Source organism: Passer domesticus, chromosome 12 (genome assembly GCF_036417665.1).
Source record: "Passer domesticus isolate bPasDom1 chromosome 12, bPasDom1.hap1, whole genome shotgun sequence".
Taxonomy (NCBI): domain Eukaryota; kingdom Metazoa; phylum Chordata; class Aves; order Passeriformes; family Passeridae; genus Passer; species Passer domesticus.
In genome coordinates, this window is record NC_087485.1 from 2,869,565 (window position 1) to 2,886,099 (window position 16,535).

The 16,535-nt window shown below is 45.8% G+C and overlaps 1 protein-coding gene across 1 annotated transcript in view; it reads right to left on the reverse strand.

The window, feature by feature from the left end:
* Window positions 1-10,979: 10,979 nt before the first annotated feature.
* CRISPLD2 (cysteine rich secretory protein LCCL domain containing 2) overlaps window positions 10,980-16,535 on the reverse strand; it is a 29,717-nt gene continuing 24,161 nt past the window's right edge. The window contains exons 14-15 of the mRNA XM_064386674.1: window positions 16,245-16,378; window positions 10,980-14,321 (exon numbers count right to left, since the gene is read on the reverse strand). Coding sequence (XP_064242744.1) covers window positions 14,267-14,321; window positions 16,245-16,378 — 189 coding nt within the window. The 3' untranslated portion in view covers window positions 10,980-14,266. The remainder of the gene's footprint in view (window positions 14,322-16,244; window positions 16,379-16,535) is intronic.

A 16,535-nucleotide genomic window follows, 5' to 3' on the forward strand; every position in this document is an offset into this window, starting at 1 on the left:
TTGTCCCTCATTTTATTGACAGCTGTGATGCTCACCATAATTGCTTTACTCACATCTTTTTACCCACAGAGAATATGAAAAATAATTCCATGTGCAGGGCCTCAAACACATCTCTGGCAGATGGGTTTCCAGCCCTGAAGTTTGGGAAGGACATTTGTTCTGTCCCCTGGGGGGCACAGGCTGTGACAGTGCTTGAGAGGCTGAAGTGGAGGAGCTGCTTTGTTTTAAAAAGACAGCCAAAAGGCTTTCTGTCCTTTCACATCTGTAGGACAGCTGGGCTTGCCCTGTGCTCCATCCAGGCATTTGATCAGGTTTTTGTGCTTTGTAAAGCAAGCAGGAGCCCAGGAATGGCCATGAGGGAGGAGGGATGCACTGGCTGGCGCTGGCCTCTGCACACACCATGCACTCAGAGCAGCAGGCAGCCACGTCAGAGAAATGCCATGGGAAGTTTATTTCTGTTTCCAGACCCATGTGATTCCCTGGGAGAGGGCAGCCCTGCCCAAATCCATGCAGTCCTTCCAGCTGGAACAGGAAACCACCCTGAGCAATGTCACAATTCAGAGCTGGGACCTGCCAGCCCCTCCAAGAGCTGCTCTGAAGCTCAGGCAGGGCTGGGGCTGTCTCCAGGCCAGCTGCCCCTGAATTTTGGGGTGGGTTGAGCATGTTTGACTTCCCCCATCTGTTGGTATCACCAGTGTGGGGCTTTGGAGGCTGCAGCCAAGGTGTGAAGCAGGTCCAGTGAGGTGGTGCCAATTTACACCCCCTCCTAATGAGGTTTTATTGTGCCTGAAAAACTGAGCATCCCATTCACACCCTGAAAAAGCCATGTACAGTTTCAGCCTCATGGATAACCCATGTGTTCCCCGGCTGCAAGCCCAGCACTGGATACCAGTTTGCTTTCTTTAAGGAAAAATGAATTTCTGGGATGAAACTTCCCTCAAGAGTCTCATTCATTTGGCCAAGGAGTTGAAGCAGGATTGCAAATTGCATTTCCCAGATACCTGGGACCAGATTCTCTGAGGCATCAAAAGAGATTAAAAGATTTAGCACAAGGCAGAGAAACTGTGTCTGTAATGGCATCCTTCTGAAATCAGAAGTACAGACACAATCCAAGACCTTTGGTTCCTGCTGTCCAAATCCAGACCATGTAATGTCAGAGCTCAGGATGACACAACTGCAGGGCAGGGTGGAGTTTTCTGTAGAGCAAGAGAGCAACACAGAGTAACTGGCCACTCCACTGAGCACAGAAAAACTGTTTCAAGCAATATGTGACTTTATTTAGTATTTAGATTGGCCATGCTCTCATTTTCCCACAAGAGCACTAAAACTTTCCCTAGGAAAAGTCAACTCCCAACTTAAAATGCCACGAAATTCAGATGTCACAAGTTCAAGTTTCCCACCAAAAAAAGGTTTGATCAGAAAACGGCCACACCTCAGACCAATATTGCTAAAGCAGGCACCAAAACCCTTCAGACATCCTGGGCATCCCTGTTCCAGGCCACCCAAAGAAACACTGCAAGCTCTCATGGCCATGAACAAAATCCCAGTTGCTTTCTCAGGGCAAATAATTCATAAAGGCAAGCACAGAAACATGCTTATCTGCTCCATGACCAAAAGAGTGGCCCGAGTTAAGTTTTTGGAGAGGTCCCAGGAATCTCATGTTCGTTCCAAAAATAGACCTCAGATTGATGCAAGTGGACATTGTGCCAAAGAGGACAAGACAGGGGTAAAGCAGAGTGCAAGAGCAGCAAAGTGAAATGTGGAGCTGGGTTTTTTTTGCATCCTTTGATGACTACTGATGGGAAATTTTAGCTGGAAATCATCCACAGAAGGACCTGCAGAGCCCAGCATGGTGGTTTGGGTGAATTGAAAGCAGTTGGATTTCTGAGCAGGCAACACTGATGTCTGTCTTTCCCAAAGCCATGAGTCAGGCTGTGCACAGGGATCCAACATGAGCAAAAAGCACAATGAGGGAAAATCCAGCAAGCTCCAACACGTGGCTGGATTTCCTGTGGCTCAGGAAACAGCTCCAGCTCCTTTCTTTTCTAAAAGCTCCTGGTTAAGGTTGGTTCCTCTGGGTGGACAAGGATGTGAGCAGCTCCTGCTTTTATTGTGATGAGGCACAAGCCCTGGAAATCCTGAATCAGCCAAAGGGGGCTGCAAGCAATGCAACAACATCCCTGACGTTACTGGAAAGATGTTCCACAGCCTCTCTTCTTCCCAGCCCTCCTGTCCAGAACCCATAACTCACTGACCTGGAGCAACACTGTCCTGCTGACAGGCATTTCTTGGTGGCTGATTTCACCTCCTGGCACACCATGAAGGCTTTCATGTCTGCTCTAGACACAGGCAAGGACTGCAGTAGCTCTGTTATGTTCCCTTGAGCTTTTCTTTCTTTTCTAATCTATATTTTATGAAAACATGGTCTCTCTTCATGAAGGTTCATTTTGTTCCCTCCTGTCTTGTTAGAAGCCACCCAATACTGATAAATCTATTTCCATGTCCCTAAAGTACTAATGCCAAGACCTGTCACAATAATGAGTGTGGACCACTGTCCCAGCTGGTGTGAAGCAGAAGAGTGACTAAAGATCACCCCATCAGCCCCATCTCTGTCATATCCTGTTCCCCAGAGCCCAGACTTACTTGGAAATGTCCCTCTCTCTTCTGCTGTGCATCACAGGCCTCGCCCCACAACGCCTTGGTTCTGGGTCTGGGATGGGAACCGCCTTTCCTGCCCTGCAAATCCTGCTGCTGCCATAAAACAGGTTCAGACACCAAAACCTGGAGTGGCAGGGCAGGATGAGGCTGCAGCAGAAGGTGTGACTCCATCCACTGACTCATTTGGCACTAATGAGGTTTAACGAGGGTGATCATGGGCTCTGCTGTTCCCCAGGGCATCCTCTGTGAGACACTTCACCCAAATGTGGCACTCCCAGACACTGCTCCACAGCAGCCATGGGGCAGAGCTCACTGAAGCCAGGGAGGGAAGGAGCAGTGGGGCAGTTTCAGTTCAGTGAGTGGCTGTGACCAAGCCGTGCATCTCCACTCGAAAATCCACACTGCATCTTCCAGAGGAGGAACCACGCAGCTCTGCTTCCAGCCTTTGGGCTTCCTGTGACACATTTGGCTATTTTTTAATTTCTGTGCAATATCCTGTAACAAATCAGGAGGAGCACTCATGGATTTTCACTGGAAAATTGGTGAGCCAGCGTTACAAGCCCTGTCCCACAGCAGGCATTGCCATACATCCTCCCCAGTGCCAGAGGGGACAGCACGGCCATGGACAGCCAGAACCTTGGGCTGATGAAATCTCCTGCCCTGCTTCTGCCATGCTGGAAATCATTCACCTCTAAAGACACCCTCTCAAAGGTGCCACCACTCCAGAAAATCTATGTTGTCCTGCATGGCTGGTTTGGAACTTCTGATTTGTGCAGAACAGGGAGCAGGTCTGCAATGACCAGCTCAGGCCCTGGTTTATGAGATCCATAAATGAGGTCCTGACAGGGTTTTCTGAGCCTTTCTTTTCAAAGGGGGTCTGTATTCTTGCACCCTTTGCAACACTCTCTTCCTGTCCAGTCAAGACAGATGTTGAAATCTACAGTAATTCTCAGTACACTCGTTAAAAATGAGTCTGTGGTTCATTTTTGCTTCCTCTCCCAATAATTCTCTTGCCTCCTTCCTTTCCCAGGAAAAACCTTCCACACCACCAACACAAGCTCAGTCTGTGCCCACAGCTGCTGCCACCACTGTCCCCTGTGCCCAGCACAGCCTTGCCTGCCCCTCTCTGCCACCAGGGAATGGAGGGGAAACATAAAGAGGGGTGGGTGTGCAAGACCCAGGGGTCTCAGACCTCACTTTAATTAAATTCAGAGATCACAGAAGATAATGAGAAGATACAGGAGAGCTCAGCTTAAAGTATGGCTTTGATGAGAAACTCACATCTGCCAAAACCACCATGCCCAGAGGGCTGGTAGGGCAGAGCTGTGGTGGGATAGAGGATTTCCCTCTGCTTTGCACACCCCCAGCTCTGGGAATGATTCCCTTGCTCATCCACCGATCCAGAGATGCTCCCATGGGTGGGATGCAGTTTATGAGGACACAAATCTCACCTCAGCACAGGGCTGGTTAAACTGGGCCTGCAAATGGAGCAGCTGCAAGGGAACATCCACTTGTCAGTGACCAAGCACAAACCCAATGGTGCTGTGACAGCAGGAGTTGGGCTTTCATCCAGGCTTGTCATCCTGGCAGTTTTCCAGGCTGCCCATGCTGTTTGACCAGCTGAGTGAGCTGTTCCATTCGTTTTCCCTGAGGAAAGTCCTCTGGGAAGCCATTGATACGGAGAGGAAGGGACAAGGGCTGTGTTGTCTGCCCAGCCACCGAGCTGGAACGCTGCCCATAATTTCCAGAAAACCCAAATGTTAGCTCAGGAAGAGCCAGGCTGCTCGTGGCTGTCTTTTCCTAGTGAGAAAATTTCATTTGTGTTGCGTTTAGCTGGAAGAATGACATCCTCTGCTATCCCACAGAAGATGGCTTCCCTGGAAGAAGGCAGAGCCTGTAGTTAAACCCTTCCAGGTGCTTTCAGGAGAAGGGAGAAATGTGTCCTCAGCATTTCTGGACAATTTCAGCACCATGTGAGAATCTGTCTGGAGAAGATCTGCAGGACATGCACTCATGTCCCACACCCCTGAGACCCTCAGGTTAAAAGGAAAGGAGAAGTGGCTCCGTGTGTCCTTGCTGGCCTCACAGCTCCGTAGGAAGCGCTGTCCCTACAGCCACAGTTTCCCCTTTCCCCTTCCATTGGATCTACCCAAAAGGCAGATGTGAAGAGGAGCATCCATTCCTGAAAAAGAACTCCACCTGCACGGCCACGTCGGACCAAAAAGCTCTTACCTTTCAAGCTAATTAATTCGTGTGCTAATTAATGAATTGATTGTTCAGAGCTAAAAGCTCTCACAGAGTCCTTCCAAAACCGGGGTTTGGTTAAAGGAGCTGAGGAACTGGAAGCAAGAAGCAATTTGGGACCCCCAAAGTGGCAGCAGGCTTGGCAGGACGGGCTGCAGAGCCAGGTCACGGCATCATGGAATTACTGATGATGGAACTGGGTCTGTCATAACTGCAGAATGAAACTATTTCCTATTGGGGAAGAAAAGGAAAATAAGTTTGAGGGGGTTTAAAGCATTCAGATCACCTCCCCTCCTGACTTCCACTCATCCCCTGGATTTTGGGGACTGGCTTTCATTCAAAGTGCACAGCAAAGTTTCCCTCAGGTTTCACCAAAACAAAAAGGTGTTAGGCTCCAGTCTGAGTCCTTATCATGATACCTTGCTCTTCACTCCTCCATTCCATTCCATTCCATTCCATTCCATTCCATTCCATTCCATTCCATTCCATTCCATTCCATTCCACTCCAGAAAAGCCTTTCTCCTTTACAGCTCTGCCCAGAACTTCTTAGGTTTCTTCAGCTGACACTTCTTCTCAATTTCAACAAAAAAATTGCTCCTCTCTTCATCCAGACAGCGTCTCAGTCTCCACATGAGCCAGCAAAAGCCAGTGAAACACCATGGGAAAATAAGGAAAAAAAACCAAACAAACAATAAAATTAATTAAATTTTTTCATTAATGCTTTTCAATTCCAACAAGCTTTTAAGAAGCCACACTTTCAAACATGAAAACAAATTACTGAAATAACTGCAATTTCACTTTTTAAAACAGTGTATTTTTAATTTTTTAAAAATATATTTTGATCAACAAAACCACTTTTTACTTAAAACTCCCTCACTACAAAAAATGAGGATTGGCTTTCACTCCTTTTTGATCTTTAATGAGACAGAAATGTTTTGGGGGTTTGGGTTGTTGCATAAATTTTACATTATGTGGTTGGCTTGGGGTTGGTTTTTTCTTTCCTAAAGGTCAGTCAATCAAAAAAACGCCCCTCATTTATCTGTAATTTGCAATTATGGAGTCAGACCCTCCAACTCCCTGGGAATGCCCCACTGTTGACCCTTGGATGAGGAGTGCTGCTTGGCTCCCTTCCAGGGAAATTGCTCCCCTCGTGGGACTGAGACTCCAACCAATTTCACTGGGCCAAGGCCTCGGAGCAGCTCCAAGCCTGTGTCTCAAGTGGGAAAGGCTGGCACACACAAAAAAAAAAGAAGAAAAAGAAAAACATAGAGGAACACATACCCAATTCTGTAATATTGCACATTAAAAAAACCTGCCTTACAGGTCCTGCTAATATTTCTGCTCCCAGTGTGTGAATTATTAATATTTAGTATCTGTGACTCACTGATATTTGCTTTAGGAGGTATTTTTATAAAGTTGGAGTGTTGTCTCGATGCAGGAGCTAACGGAGGCTCCTGTTGTTCGTGTCCAGGGAGCCCTCCCTGAACAAACTTTTCTGGTCACTGTTTAAACTGGGCTGCTGGGCTCTTTTGGGGCCCTGACCCTGGGATGGGTCAGCACTGAGGCTGGCAGGGGTGGCCCTGCTGGGACACAGCTAATTTTAAACCTGGATCCCAGGGCAAAGGAAAAACCTTGATTTTACTGGCAAAACCGTCCCAGCCGAAGGCTGTGCTCAGATTACGGGAAGAGGCTGAGAGCGCTCAATCCCTTTTTTGGGTACTTGGCATTAATTTTATCTGAAGTCATGGATTATATAAGAGAGGAGCAGAGACTTCACACAACTCTCTCCTGCGTCAGCGCAGGACGCTCAGGGAGGGGGGACCCTCCACTCCAAGCCCCCCTGTTGTGCCACACCGTGCCCACAGCCAAGGGGACAGGGCTTGACCGCTTTTCCAGTAACTGTCCTTAAAAGTGCATCACGAGCATTTTCTGGAACTGCATCCAGAGCTGTCCATAACATCAGCTAGAGTTGGCTCCCAAAGTCCTTTTCTTGGTCTAGACGCGAAACTTTGGAGCTCATGAAAATTTGGGTGTTTTCATAATTTTATGGCTCTCGTTGGAATGGCCGGTGTCCAAAAAAATCCCCATTTAGTGCTTTGGATTTGCAGAGATCATTGTTTGCTGATAATGAAGCTGTTCCCAAGGAGAGCATTGTCCAGCACTGGGCTGCTCAGCTGCCTGCATCTGTTTTGCTGCAAGGTTTTGGGACAGCTTGACTTCCATGGTGTCTTTGGAAAGGCACACACAGCCTGCTGAGCTGGCCAGCTGCCCTCAGACGCCTGCGATGGTTTCATGACTCTGCAGATGAGAAAATTTCCATGGTCTCCCTCTCCCCACCCAAAGCTCAGATGGTGCTGCACGCCTGGCACGGGGAGGAGATGCTTTCTGTGCCTGTGCTGCTCTGCCTGCAGCAGTGCCCACTTTTGGCTCAGTGACACCCCCAGGGGATGCCCTAAATTATTGTATTTGCAGGATTCCCAGACGAAGGAAGGAATGATGTATCTGACTCCATGTTCTCGGAAGGCTCATTTATCATTTTATGATATTATATTATATTAAACAATTCTAAACTAAACTACACTGAAGAATACTAAAGAATACAGAAAGGATACTTAGAGAATGCTAAAAAGATAATAATGAAACTCGTGATTCTTTCCAGAGCCTCAACACACCTTGACCCTGATTGGCCAATGAGTCAAAACAACTCACATGAAACCAATCAAACAATCACTTGTGGGTAAACAATCTCCAAACACATTCCAAAGCAGCAAAACAGGAGAAGCAAATGAGATAAAATTGGTCTCCTTTTCTCTGAGGCTTCTCAGCTTCCCATGAGAAGAATCCTGGGCAAAGGGATTTTTCCAGAAAATATGACTGTGGCATTAAGTGACCCCTTCCTTGCCAGCATTTCTGAAGGGGTGTCCCCACTATTTTATCTCAGACACAACAGCCACGGGTCCATCTGAAGCTGTACCTCACAATTCAGCTGTCTGCCAAAAGACCTAAAAAATTCCCCCCCAAAACCAACAAAAAAAACCCCAAACAACAAAGACTTAAAAGAACAATGACTATTTTTTATCATGACTGCCATGACTCTGCACACCTTTACCTAGGCTTCTTCTGCCAGGTCATCTCTATCTGTGTCACCCATGGGAAAACGACAGTCCTTGCTTGTGCACCACCCTGGTCCAAACCCAGGATGGTGCACATGCACTTCTTTCCTCCTGGACTTCCCACAGCAGGATGAATATTTTCCAGGCAGTAGCAGGACAAACCCAGACAATGTCATACTGCACCAGAGACCTGAACAGAGGAAGCAAAGCTGGAAGGTTTCTCACCTGCCTTGCTGATCCTTTCACACCTGATATGGCTTTTATCTCCTTGGCCATAATGTGATGGTTTTGACTCTTCATTCACTTGGGCTGAGTTGTTTTTTACTGGTTGGTCTCCATCTTTTATTATTTCTTGTACTCTTTCCTTCCTGATTGTTCAGCCTGTTTGTTCCAGAACAGGTTCTGATGCAGTTTTGGAGCTCCCTGCATTGATATAAATAATATTTTCATTAGTAACATATCAAGTTAAGATGGTATGAATACCCCTACCTCCTACAGTCAATCTCTATTGACAGATTTTTTTGCTCTCTTTTTTCAAACTTACAAAGCCTGCTCAGCTGGTGGAGAGGGAAATTAGGCTGCTTTTGAGATTTGTTTTTGACAAACTTGTCCTCTGGCCCCTGGGTTTAGCTCATAGGTAGTATTTTCTCAGCTTCCACATGTGCAAAAGACAGATGTGCAGAAACAAGCCTTGAGGCAGCTACTAAATAAAAACTTCAGATGTCAGTCAAGCACTCCTCAGGACAGCTGTATGTGTTGGCAGGCCCCCCCTTGGGGTCACAGTCACCCACAGCCCCTAAACCACAGGGGCCCAAACCTGACAGAATCAGCCCTTGTAGGACACCCCAAAGCTCTGGGTTTATTTTTCTCCCTCCTTCTTTCTGCTCTCAAGTTCCACCTGCGCCTCCTGACTTTTCACCCGCTATAAATACCCCTGTATTCCTTTTGACACTGAATCTCCCTGCCAGGGGCTGTGCAGTGGCTGAGGGACGCTGTGGACAGCCCTCCCCTGGGTGAGGAGCAGAGGGAGCAGCACAAGGCAGACCTTGTCTGTTGACTTAACTCCCTAACCCAATTTTAACCACCGTCAACAAGATAGAAGGGTGGTTTCTGTTTACACTGAGGCTTCTTTACGCTGCTCTCCCCACACCCTAAAGTGGCATAAATGCCTCCTAAGTGCCTTAAAGTAGGTCCTTAGTGTAAATGAGAGTCAACCCCATCGTTTGCAAAATGGCTTTGAAAACATCGGGGGTGCATCCTATAAATGACCGTGGGTTTTTGGAAGGACACCCACCCCAAGGTATGCCCGTGCTATACATAGGCTCTGATGAGCTCAGCACGGGCTGGGGGGCAGCCAGCAGAAGGCAAAACAACCAGCAACAAGATATTTGTGCCCAAAGCAGCAAGCAGAGAGGGCCTGGCTGCTTGTTGATCCCCAAGGATTCCCAGCAATGTGGGAATATCAGATCTGCCACCCTGGCTCAGCTCCACTTTCCTTTCCCCTCTACTTTCCTTCAACCTGCCAGTCTTTATGCCTTCTCAGCTAAAACAGAATCTGGATCCCACTCCAGCTGGGAAAAAAATAATTAATATTTCTCCTGGCTGTGTGTTTCCCCGAGCCTTCCCTTAGCTGTTTTCCATACCTGGTGTGCAGGAAGCAGGCACAGCTCTGTTCGCCACGTTGCTCTCACTTGTGATAACACCAATTTCTGGTGGACAAGCAGAGGACAAAGCCCAGGGCTCAAGCAGGAGGAGACAAAACCAGAGACAGTGTCAAAGGATGGCAAGCTGACCCAAAGGATGGGTTAGGTTCAGCCCTAAATTTTGAGTATTTTGCTGTTTTGCTCTCTAGGCCAACCAGGACCTAAATTTTACCACAGAACTCACAGAATCATAGCATGGATTTAAGTTGGAAAGGATCTTAAATATCATCAGGCTCCAAATAACAGAGGGAGACATTTTGTAGCACCAACAAATAAGATATCAAACAACTACTGCCATTAATGGGATGCTCCAGGCAGCCTCACAATGACCAACAGCCTGGATTCCCCTCTCTGCTTACCTTGAAGCTCTGCTCAGGAAAATCTTCCCAAATGCTTCCAGCACAGGAGATATTTTTGCAGCAGCAAGAATGGAGGAAGGAAAACACAAAGTAAATTCAAACGGGCACTTTGGAATTGCAGAGCATGCAGGAGCCATGAAAATTCCCTTTGACAGAAATCACTGGCGGGGCAAAAATGAGGTTATCTCATCAGTCCTAGGCTGGGATTTACAGGGAAATACTGTTCAACCAGAACTGCATCAGCCCAGCCCTGAAGTAAAGCAAACATCTCTGGATTTAACATTAATCCTCTTGTATAGGTAATGAAAAACACAAATTCCATGGCCTGGTCAGTCAGGACTCCATCCCATGGCCCAGCCTACGTTTTTGGTCAAAACCCATCTGGTGCTCATTGTCTGGAGGATGAGTTATGAACCTCCCCGAGTTGCTCCTTTAACCAAATGGGGTTGGATTACCAGGAAAAATCTTGGTTTGATTTGTGGTGCTGTCAGCAAGGATGAGCCTGGAGAAAATTTCAAAGGGAGTTACAAAATCTGAATACTTTTCCTTTCAAGAAATGAGTGCACAATTCACACCAGCCTGCTCAGGTGGGGAGGAGTTCGCCTCACTGTATTTGGCAGCACTAAATCATTAAATACTATTTCCAACCCGTTAATCTAATTCAACCCTTATGTTGCAGGGATTCAAAGACAGGCAGTGATTTTCCCTTACTCTCAGTATGTTTCACTAAGGATACCTCTTATTTTTGATGCCTGGGCAGTTTATTTACTTGTGGAACAGGCTTTGCACATCCCAATCTCATTTGGAGTCTCCAGGGGACACTCCAGTTCCCAGGATTAATCCCAAATAGCTCTTCTAAACACCAACCCAACTCTGGCTGAGCATTAAAGACAAGGGAAGCATTCATTCCGGGAAGGTTTTATTTCACAAATAATTCAGAAATCAAAAGAAAATGGAAGGGTAGGGAGGAAAAGATATTTTACAATTCTGTATTTAGACAAAAAAAAAAATCTAGTTTATAAACAACCACGCCCCCTTGGAAAACATGCAAAGGCACACAAAAATTTACAATTAACTTTTATACATAGGAAGTAAAATACACCATTTTTCATAGAAAAAAAAAAAAGAAAAAGCAACTCTATGAACTGGCCCTAAATATTTAGACTGCACAAGTGACAAACTGGAGCCTCCTCAACCAGCTGTTGGCTGGAAGTCTTAAAAAGAAGGAATGAGTGGAGCCAAGGCCCCACCAGCACGGGCTCTGGATTTCACCCTGGTTGTGTTTCCTGGAGATTGGGCTGAGCCAGGTGTTCTGCAATGACCACGCCATTGCTTCCAAACCCCAAATTATTGGAAAAGAACAACCAGGCAGCATCAGCTCTTTGGCTACACCTGGATGCTTCAGGTGCCCACAGATCTGCTGAGCTGGGGCTGAGGAGGAGAGGGCCTGGTGAGATACAGACATGATGCATCTTTAAGCTGCACTGAAATATAGCAGGCTGAGAAAGGTCTTGGTATCAGAAATAAAATCTGTCAATATTTGGCTAAAAAACTGGTACTGTCCCACCTATTCATGAATAGCTAGCACACATGATTGCAAGTCATTGATAGGTCATGACTGCCTTGGAGGACCTGATCACCCCTAATTCTGGGGGAGGTATGTTTAAATTAATAGCACCCAGGACCTCGAAAAATATTTGTGTAGTAAAGTCACAACTTCTCTTTTGTACAACAAATACAAAAATAAACAGATAAACAGACTTAAATTAACATCGGTTTCTAAAAATCCAAACCAGTTGGCTGAAGATAAAAATACGCAATTTTAACTTGAATTAAGCATTTTAGGATATTTCTGTTGGAATAATAACCCTTCCCCTGTCCCCTTTCTGTCACCTAGGTACATCCCCAGCTGTTTGGATTTTTATGTGCTCTCAGTAATCCCCTGGGTTTTACTCCAAGAGCCCTCACAGTCCTTTCCATCACCTTCCATCCATAATTTTCATGGATCCCACACTAGAGTTGAGGTGTTTTATGTGCTCTTCTAGTCCCCATGAACCTGACTGCACCTCTCCCTCTCCCCAGTTCCATTCCCAGCCCATTTGGCCCAGGATGTCCCAGGTTCTTGCTGCAGTGTTGGATGGGCTGGAACCAGACCATGCCCACCCCAACGCTTCACAGCGGGCAGAAACGGGGGAGCTTCTCCTCACTGCCAACATCCCACATGCTCCCAACCAGCAGCTTTTCTAGGATATGTTCCAGCTGGTTTTAACATCAGTTTTTTTAGTAAGAGAAGGAAATGGTTCAGTTTTCCTATCTAAAGTCAATACTGTACACCTTGGACGACAATACTACATTAACAAAGATGACACAAAGGCTCACTTCTCTCTATCCACCCCAAAAGTGGCTTTTCTGTGCAGTATTTTTGGAGACAGCAAAAAGCAGCTCCAATTTCAGGTTTTACAAAAGGTTTCTTTCCAAATTCAGATTTTATGGAGAAATAAATCCTGGTGGTGGGACAAACCGAGTGATGAATGTCATTTAAATGTCATTTCCTTGCTGATTTCATGGTGTTTACAGAATTAAAGAAGCATTTAATCATATAAATGCTTCTGGTGTGTGTTTTGAAAGAGCTTGATGAGACGGCTCTTATATCTGTCTAGATTAAACCAAACATGATCTGGGCCTAAGAGCAGCTGTGAAACATCTGCCAAACAGAGGGAAATATTTTCCCATTTGTTATCCAATATTACAATTCAGTTATTGAACGGAAGGACTGCGCATTTCCAAAAACTGGACAACCACTGTTGGCTTTGTCTTCTCATGGCTGATGAAGTTATTAGATGTGTGTGTATCAAAACCCACCAGATTTTTGTTTAGACCAATCATAAAAATTCATTTCCAATATGCAGCTGAGATTGTCCTTCTGCCTTAAAAAAGCAGCTCATGCTGAGCCCTTCTCTTGGCTCTGAAATGCATTTGGGTGAAGACAAAAATATCAAAATATGGAATAACACCATTACAACACCTTATGAGTTTTGCAAAACCCACCATCCTGGATATCAAATACTCATGGGTACAGAAACTGCAATGAAAGTGGGGATGTGTTGGCTTCACAATTGGAAATTCCTGGAAAAATTAATCTACCCCAATTTATGCTGCATCTTTAAAGCCTCAGAACTGCACACACCACAAGGAGCTTCACGAAGGGAAAGTGAACCTGTTTCCTACAGATGCAACCATTCCTAGCAGAAATAAGATTAATTTTATCACTACTCAACTACTATAAAACAACCAGCACTGCTGTATAAACCAATACACTGCATTTAACTGAAGTTATGGCGTGGAGTATAGGATGAGATGTGCCAGCACAGGAGCCCCAATTCTCTGACTGCTCAGAGGTTGCCAAAAATACCTGGGAGTGTTTGACCAGCAAACACCAAACCTGCTCTTTGGATGATCTGGTGGCCTCGTTTTCTGCAGTGAGGATCTCTGCCACCGTTTTGCACCCTGCTCCAGGCCCACAAAACCTCAATTTTGGCTGCCAAGAACATCCCCAAACCCCATCATTCGAGGTACCCAGCAGCCTCACACAGCAGTGCTGCTGCACGTCACCTCAGTGGGAAAACACCACTTTTTATCCTTTTTTGCACAGAAACCATCCAACATACACAAAATCACTCTGTCAAAGCCCATCCTCTCCCCAAACAATGCCATTTTTCAATGAGTTTCTCATTTCAAAGTGTCCAGCGCCTGGACAGGCGCTCACTCCCGAGTCTGCTCATCCTCACACCCATCCCAGGAGAAGCTTCACACCCTAAAAACACCATCCAGGGCCAGGCTGAGATCCCTGAATCTGCTGCACATGGAGCCACCGCCGTCCTGCGTAGCAACACCTCTGGTAAAATGAAACCTAGAACAGTTTATGGTCGCTGAATGCCCCTAGAGAAACAAAAAAACACGAGACAAAAAGATACAACGCTGCACGGGTGCGATGAGATGCCAACAGCTGAGTCAGAACCTGGGGTCTTTTTTTGGGGGGTATTTTTTTTTCCCCTTTTCTTTTGGAATTCCCTGAAGGAGATCGGCAAGGAGGGTACGGGCAGAGCTGATGCCGTTCAGAGGAGCTTTGGCGTCTCTGGAGATCAACAGAGAGCTCTCCCAAAGAAACCTGCACCTTCCCTGGGGGTTTTTACTGCTTCACGGCAAAGATTCGGAAGGCGTTCCCATCTGAAGGGTTCTTCAAGCTGGAGACAAAGAAAAGAGGAAAAGAAAACAAACATGGAATCAACCAAGTGGAGGCACCACAGAACCCAAACAGGCAGCTCTGAATTTCTGCTATCTCTTTCTTAGGAGAAAATAAAGGATGAGAAAGAAGTGGCATAAAGCTATGGTTTCACCTTTTTTTTTATGTTTTCAATCCAAATCTGTAGTGCTAATGCTAAAAAAAAAGGAGCTAGAAGACAACAGGCTCTCTTACAGCCCTAGCTTTTATCCAAGGAACACTGTGCTCTCTTGTGCAGAGATTCAGGCATAAAGAGGAATATGTTTTCCTAAAAAAACAGTTGTCAAATAGGCTGGCAGTTCCCCAGGGCCTGTCTGGCTTGGCTCCTAGTGCTGGGAGTGGGAATGTCCAGATCAGCTCATGTTAAATGACAATAAATACAGAAATTCCTTTTCAACCTGCAGAGATGTCCCCAGATGCTCAGACTCTGACCTGCTTGGGGTGGCTGTGTGCATGGGGAAAGGGGGAGTTTCTATTCCCAGGTCCTACAGCACTGAAAAAAACCCAGGAAAAATACAAAATTTCATATTCCCACAAAATAAACATTGCAACAGGGTGAAGACCCTGTAAATCCTCAAGACAATCTTTCCCCATACCTGAGTGTGTATCTTTACCCAAGGTTATATCCAGTGTCCTAAAGGGTGAGGGTTCACCTTAATCTTGGAAAAGCTGTTTCACTGTCTGGTGGATCTCTCAGCATGAAGCTGCTCCTTTATTGCTGAGTGTAAATAACACTTTCCAAATGTTCATCCCTGCTGTGAGAAGGTCTCTGGTTTCCCTCACCCCTCAGATCAGCACTGGCTGCTCACATTGCTCATCCCTGAGAGTGGTGGGGTTTGTTCTTAGCTAGGGCACAGTTTGCCATCCCAGTAAAAAGCTGTCTTTTAATATAAAAGATAAGTGAAAGCAAGTCTGACATTAAAAAAATTCAAAGGAGGTTTTTCACCTAAATGCAAGTTAACCAACTGGAAAATGCTGACCCCGGTAATCTATACTAAAACCCCCGTACTTAACAGCTATAGCTTTCCTGTCTTAGTCTGCTTTTATTTCTTGAGATGCTCTAAAGCATTCTGGAATATATATTGTTAGAATAAAAGCAGAAAACTTGGTAGAATTTCTTATGGTCTTTATAAAGGAAGAACTGCACAGAGTTAGCAGTGACCAAAGGTCCCCCTGAGTGGGAAATTCTGTACTTGTGAAGATAACCCTGAGAAATCAGTGCCATCACACCAATATCTGAAAAAAACACACAACAGACTGAAAGTGAAGTCTGAAATTAGGAAGGACTGGATGAGCTGTGACTGGATTGTTGTGGTCATGAGGAGGTGCAGGATGCTGGAAGAACAGATTTGCAATTGGGCGCTGAAACCAGCATGGTTGGCCCTAGAGAAACTACAAAAAAAAACCTACAAGGGCGACAAATTCATCTTCAAAAAGTGTTTGGTCAGGTCTCAAGAGGTCAATTTACTTATTTCAAAGAGAAAAGAGGACATGAATCAACAAATACAGATGAATCCCACACCCCAGAATTGAACGGAAATCCAAATTACAAAACCCAAATCATGGCTGGGGCTCAGAACTGAAAATACCTGTGCTATCTCCTGATGTGTTAAACACACAGCAAAATGTATTAACATGGACTTGTGCTGTAACAAAACCTAACAAGGCTTAACAACATTTCACAGCAGCCTGAGTGCAGCTCCTGGCTGGGGGAAGCGAAGAGCAGGACACCACGCTCCATTTGTTTGGCTGTCACAACTCACAGTGACACTGGGAAGTCACTTCTTTCCAAGCCACCAGCCTGTCAAGGTGATATCTGCTGGCTTTGCCAGGCAGCTGAAAACACTGGAAAAGAAGAGGGAAGTGCAAAGGAGGGAGATCCCACCTCTCTGACTGGACGCCGTTCTTTAAGGAGCCAACGTAGGTTTTCTTCTTTTCTACAGGCATCACGTCCACAAAACCTCCTCTTTCATCTGAAATGACCCCTGCGTGCACTGCAGTTTTGCAGATACTGGAGCTCTGAAAAATATTTAATTGTTTTGACTTATGCACTGTCTCTATTTTATATACAAAGGCTTATCAATTCCACCAACACCAAGAAAAACAGAATAGACAAAGAAACAGTTATGAAACAGTTTTGTCCCTCTTTTGGACAAATTATGGGCTAGATCTTGAA